The sequence below is a fragment of the Pteropus vampyrus genome, unplaced genomic scaffold, assembly GCF_000151845.1.
Source record: "Pteropus vampyrus isolate Shadow unplaced genomic scaffold, Pvam_2.0 Scaffold50, whole genome shotgun sequence".
Classification (NCBI taxonomy): domain Eukaryota; kingdom Metazoa; phylum Chordata; class Mammalia; order Chiroptera; family Pteropodidae; genus Pteropus; species Pteropus vampyrus.
Window position 1 is genome coordinate 4,327,158 of NW_011888831.1, and position 6,543 is coordinate 4,333,700.

General features: G+C 36.6%; 1 protein-coding gene and 1 pseudogene across 5 annotated transcripts in view; both read left to right on the plus strand.

Moving 5' to 3' along the window:
- SMYD4 (SET and MYND domain containing 4) overlaps positions 1-6,543 on the plus strand; it is a 44,013-nt gene that overhangs the window by 22,684 nt on the left and 14,786 nt on the right. For 4 of the 5 annotated variants that reach the window (XM_023530503.1, XM_011359871.2, XM_023530504.1 and 1 more), the window contains one exon: positions 1,860-2,035. In XM_023530503.1, coding sequence (XP_023386271.1) covers positions 1,860-2,035 — 176 coding nt within the window. Of the gene's footprint in view, positions 1-888; positions 2,036-6,543 lie in introns of all 5 variants that reach the window. The other variant, XM_011359872.1, reaches the window with a different exon arrangement.
- On the plus strand, positions 4,952-5,070 carry LOC111739570 (annotated as a pseudogene).

A 6,543-nucleotide genomic window follows, 5' to 3' on the forward strand; every position in this document is an offset into this window, starting at 1 on the left:
CAATAATATAGATCACCCTCAATATGCATTTTGAGTGGATAAGTGAAAGCTGCTCTGAAATGTCTGTGTGTGCCTACAAGGAAGTAGGCTTTGGATGAGTGGCTTTCTTCTTATTCCCTAATTGAGGTCTAAGAACAAGCTCTAAAATGCCATTTTGATACATCTATTTCAGAATTCCACAGAAATTTAAATTATGCCCTAGAATTAAGAACTATTTGAATAGTCACAAATTCACACTTAAATTGCCCTTTGGACTAAAAAAGAAGAGCAAGAATCTAACTCTAAGCAAGAAAGTCCTGGACTACTGAAGACGGTGATTAGAAGAACTTGTAAACATTTAACCCTTTATAACTTCCCTGCATTGGTTATTTCTGTTTCCCTTCTTATAATAATGTTGCTATATATTGAGCACATATAATGTTCCAGGCACATTTACATCTATTTAGATATATTACCTTATTTTCATCCTTATTTCAATGCTGCGAAGTATTATTATCTCTGCTTTCTGGTGAGAAAACTAAGACACTGAGAAATTAAGTTACTCGCACAAGGTCATATAGCTAGTAAGAGGCAAAGTCAGTATTGGAATGCAAGTCTATTTGGCTTCAAAGACTGCCCTCTTATTCACCATATTACAGTTCTTCTCTCTATAAGACTTTTCTCCTTAAAAACATATTTGATAAGCTAGTTAAACATAATCTCTTTAGCATGGATTTCTAATCACTCAAAAGAGCACATGGTAGAATAAGATTTAAAGAAATAAGCACATGATTGTAGTTGCTCCATTTTTAATAATCCTTAACTTTCCTGTAGATTTTTTTTAAGACCTTAGTAGATACTGAAGAGTAGGGACCAAGGATCATTTTGGAATTTCCTTTCTGTTTTCAGACATGTCTTCAAGACATCATCAGAGCACAGACGCATGGATATCCAGAAAGACTGCAACCCAAGATGATGTTACGTAAGGCAGAGTGTCTGGTGACTCTGGGGAGACTGCAGGAAGCAGGCCAGACCATCAGTGATCTTGAAAGTAACCTAGCAGCTTCCCAGTTTAAAATTATACAGAGAACACTCTGTCACCTAAAAATGAAGGTACGAGAAAAGGAGACTCTCACAGAAACCTCCCCAGCAGCTCCAACCAAAGCCTTTGAGAATATGGACCTAAGGGAAAAGAATGAACAAATTTCCAGTGCAACATCTTCTGTCAGCTTATGCATAGACCCGTTAAAAGGCCGCTATCTGATTGCCACAAAAGATATTCTCCCAGGAGAGCTCCTTGTGAGGGAAGATGCTTTTGTGAGTGTCCTTAACCCTGGAGAAATGTCACCACTATGTTACGGCCTGGATGGCAAGTGGAATACCAGAGTTACCAATGGGGACCTCTATTGTCACCGATGTTTGAAGCACACTTTGGCCACAGTTCCCTGTGATGGATGCAGCTATGCCAAATATTGTAGCCAAGAGTGTATGCAGCAGGCCTGGGACCTCTACCATAGCATAGAGTGCTCTCTAGGTGGGCTGCTTCTCACACTGGGGGTCTTTTGCCACATTGCCCTGAGGTCGACTCTTTTAGCTAGATTTGAGGATGTTGGCAAAGTCATAAGGAGGCTTTGTGGTGATATTAGTAACAAGGACATCTGTTTACCTGAAAGCAAGAATCTGGTGCAAACATTCAGTTATGACCTGGAAGGGGAGAGTGAGAAAAATGACAAAACAGTTGAAACCCCAATTCCTGGATGTGATATTAATGGGAAGTATGAAAATAATTATAATGCTGTCTTCAACCTTTTGCCCCATACTGAAAACCATAGCCCAGAGCACAAATTCCTCTGTGCTCTAAGTGTTTCTGCACTGTGCAGGCAGCTGGAAGCAGCCAATTTACAGATCCTCACAACAGGTTCGAAATCCTCTCAGCCAAAAACAGCAGTGGCTCCTGCATTGTGTCAAGAGTTGCATATTTGGGGCGTGGCCATGCTGAGACACATGTTACAGCTACAGTGTAATGCTCAGGCAATAACTACCATACAGCAAACAGGTAAGAAGAAAACTTTTTCTGCCTTATAATATTGTTCTTGATGTAGCTAATGTTTGGAGACAAAGAACTGTAAGGGACACAGATTGGATGGTCTCATGGGAAAACACAGCTGTCTTATATTATCACTATTGTGCCACTGAGAAGCAATGTGACCTTAACAAATTATTTGATCTCACTCTGCCTCAGTTTTCTCATCTGTAAAGTGAGTAGTTGTGAAGATGATGTGTTTGTTTCTAAAAATACTTTATGGAGTTGCGAAGATGGTGTATTTGTTTCTAAAAATACAAGGTAAAAAACCTGTTAGTCTCTTAGTTTTGTATTGTGAAGGAAAACTGAAAAATAGTTAAAGACTACAGAAAGAACAAGGTCTGTAGTTAAGGAATCCGAATCTTAGCTCACTCATGTGACTCAGGTACTCTGTCTCTTCTTTTTCCAATTGAGGAATTTTTTCTCATTCTGTTTTAAATCTGGCCGAGCACAGCTTTGCACACAGTACCACCATAAGCTGTTTACCAGCCTATGTTTGGGCTGTCCACTGGCCAGGTGGCCAGCAATCTAGGGGCCACCTCTAGACACAAAGTAGCCTAGCCCTACTTTCCTGAACCAGATCCTATAGATAAGACTGTTCAGGTAGATGGGGAGATTGGAAGTGCCCAGCATCACGAGTGACATCTCTAATATGAATGTAGTAACAACAGATCTATTATTAGAAAAGAAATAGTGTTTCTAGTATTTCTATCATATGATCTCCATTTTAGCAGATAATATCTTTTGATTTAATCAGTCCATTGTATTTTTCTCAATTGTCTGATTAACTATTGAGGGGAGCAATTAGGTGTTAACCAAACCTAGGGTTTATAGACAGATTAATAGTAAATATGGCTTAACTAAACTATACATGCTTAGCTCTTGATCTTCTCATATTAAGTAATGTAGAATTTTGTCAACCTTTTTTTTTAGTTTTCTTTTTTTTTAGGCGAGGCAACCCTTGGTTGACCTCACAGACTGCAAGGACCTTGTCAGTTTACAATCCCCCCCCTTTTTTTTTTTTAATATTTTACACCTGCAGCACCTGGTCTTCCTATCAACCTTTTTATAGATAGATAGATAGATAGATAGATAGATAGATAGATAGATTGATTTTGATCTTTAATTTTAATTCAGCTGCCAAATTATGCAGTATATAGGTATTTCACTAGAGGTGTTTTAGGCAAGATTCTCCTCCCCATCTTGAAGCACATGGAACATCCAGTAATAGTACTGGCTTTATCCCATTCTGCTACAAAAGCACATTGCAAACTAGTCTCCACTTTCTTCTCTGCCTTCTTTTGCTTCTTTGAGCCATTGCTGTCTTCTGAAATAAATCTGTTGAGTGTTTTTCCAGAATTATGTTTTCCCTTGGGTACATTCACTGGCATTTTTAAAAATATCTTTTTCGTTTTGTTTTGTTTTTCTGAATGTAAAAAATAGTATATGAGCTTCCAGATTATAATGGCAGAAAATTACTAACTCTTGATTCTATTGTGTCTTGCTTGGAAGGTATTTATTAGAACATTAAAAAAGATACAAATGTCACAAGGTCTGAAAACTATGTAAACTATTGTCCAGGTAAACAATAGCATGACCACTAACTCAGACTGAATCCCTGGTGCAGAATGGCAGAACCATATGGACAAAAGAAGATATTTTCTATCCACCTTCCTTCATTGGCCTACCCTTTACAGTCAAAGAAATGTTTTTGCTCCATGTGCCTGACATTTCTTTACACTCAATTTTTTTATCTCCATAGCAAATTTTGGGTAAAATTTTTCATAAGTTGTTAAGAGTGAATTTTTGGATTGTAACAGTATACATAACCAGGGATACCTGTATTTTTTGTGGACTAGAGAAATAGATACATGATGGAAAGAGAATTGGAGGCACTGGCTTCATCTATAAAGTGAATTATGCATCTAATGCATAATTTATTCTTATTTATATGGTGTTTTAAATAGACACACACACACTAGAAGCAAAGTATCAAAATCTTAATTAACAGTGACTAATTCTGAAAATGGAAATATGGGTGATTACTACCTTCTTCTTAGAACTTTTAAAATTGAAAACACACTGTGGTAACATTATTCTAGTAAATTTAAAATGGATTATATACCCTTCCCTGTTCTAGAGGGGTAAAAACATTAAAAAAAAAAAAAAACAGTTCACAGAGCAAAAGATAGGAAGATGATAAAAATTAGTCTATACTAGTAAATATAAATTGGCTAAACTCTATTAAGCAAATCTTTCAGATTGGGCCAAAAAATTTGAAATCCAACTATATTCTGTTTACCAAATTGACACCTATAACAAAGTGTTTGGGCAAGACATGTCAGGAATTACAAGCTAATCAGAGTATTAGTATTAATATTGTCGAGGTCATTAATATAACTTTCCTCCCACTTTTCTAAGTTCTTCTGGCTGGGCTAATAATCAAATTCACATAAGACAAATTCACATAAGAGAAAATGTCTAAAATTTATTGTGGATGTACATGTGGGGCTGCCATAAGAATATAGCCCCCAATGTGACCCATTGGGCAATTGAAGCTTGTTTGCCATTCTGGAGCTAAGGAGAGGAGGGGTTTATGGTTTGGAACTTTGAGGACAGGAAGGCAATTCATGTGGAGATGGAAAAGCAAATGTTTGGTAAATAAATGTTTGCTGGATCATCTTTAACAAGGGGACCCAGAGAGGACTTTGAACAAATGGACCTTGCTAGGTTCCTCTCTGTCTATCACACACTAGTTAATATTAAATTATAGTTTTTTGTGATGATATCTTCTCTCCTGGAGCAGATCTGCTCTCTAAATTCCCTTTAGGCAGTTAGGGGGAAGGTTAAAGGTTTTCCCTGAGTTTGTTTCTTAAAAATAAGCAGCTTGTCTACGGCCATGCCACCCTGAACAAGCCCAATCCTGTCTGATCTCGGAAGCTAAGCAAGGTCAGGCCTGGTTAGTACTTAGATGGGAGACCACCTAGGAAGACCAGGTGCTGTAGGTATACAAAATAAAAAATAAAAAAAAATAAGGGATTGTAAGCTGACAAGGTCCTTGCAATCTGTGAGGTCAACCAAAGGTTGCCTCACCTAAAAGAAATAAAATGAAATAAAATAAAAAAGCAGCTTAAAATCGTCAGTATCCCAAAATCACATTTTGGAGTGGCAAACTCTGAAGGGTGCCCCCCTTGAATATGAAACAGTAGAACCCAAGGTAAGATATCTAATAAAATAAAGAAGGCTTTTTATTTTTGTAAAAGAAATTCTCTGCACTGAAATATATCAAACTTAGCTCTCAGAAACATAGAGATTGTGTCTACAAAACAAAAATGATTTAGTATACAAGAAAAAACTGGCAAAAACTCCATTATTGTGGAAAACTTTAATATACCACTCTGACTTTGATCAAACTCTATTAAAAATAAGAATCTAGAAACAAAGATAACATAATAAATGAGGCAATTCTGTAGATATAACTATCAAAACTTGTGTCCTATAGACCAGGAATGGCAAATTTTTTCTGTAAAGGGCCAGATAGTAAATATGTTGGGCTTTGCAGGCCATATAATCTCTTTTGCAACTACTCAATTGCTACTGTAGTGTGAAAGCAACCATAGATAATACACAAACAAATGAGAATGGCGGGGTTCCAATAGAACTTTATTATGGACATTGAAATTTGAATTTCTTATAATTTATCACGTCACAAGAATTATTTTCATTTTTTCCAGCCACTTGAAAATATAAGAACCATTCTTAGATCACATCTGTACAAAAACAGGCAGCAGTCTGGATCAGGTCCACAGGCTACAGTTTAGAGTTTATAGTCTGCTAAATACAAAAATTTGGCAAATCTAAAGAAAAAATCTAGGGAAGCAACCGAAGTGTCCTAAAATAGATAATTAGATAAAGAAGCTGTGATACATATATACAATGGAATATTTTATTACTCAGCCATAAGAAGAGATGAAATACTACTGTTTGAGACAAAATAGATAGACTTTGAGATAATCATGCTAAGCGAAATAAGCCAGACAGAAAAAGTTGAAAACCACATGATACCACTTATGCGTGGGATATAAACTTAAAAGCAACAAACAAGCAGGACAAACAGAGACTCATGGACATGGACAATAGACTAGTAGTTACCAAAAGGTAGGCAGGGAGGGAGGTGGGGAAGGTAGATGAAGTAAAAAGGTTCAGATATGTGGTGACAGAAAGAAATCTATGGGCGGTGAATACACAATGCAGTATATATATGCCTTACTGTTAAATTGTACTCCTGGCTTTGCAAAATGAATGGAAGAGAGTTCTAGGTTCCCCCATGCCTTGGCACAGAATTTACTGTATTTACTGTACAATCTCTATGTTTCTGAGAGCTAAGTTTGATATATTTCAGTGCAGAGAATTTCTTTTACAAAAATAAAAAACTTACTGTATTTCGTTAACTAATGTCACCATGATAAAAATAAATAAAC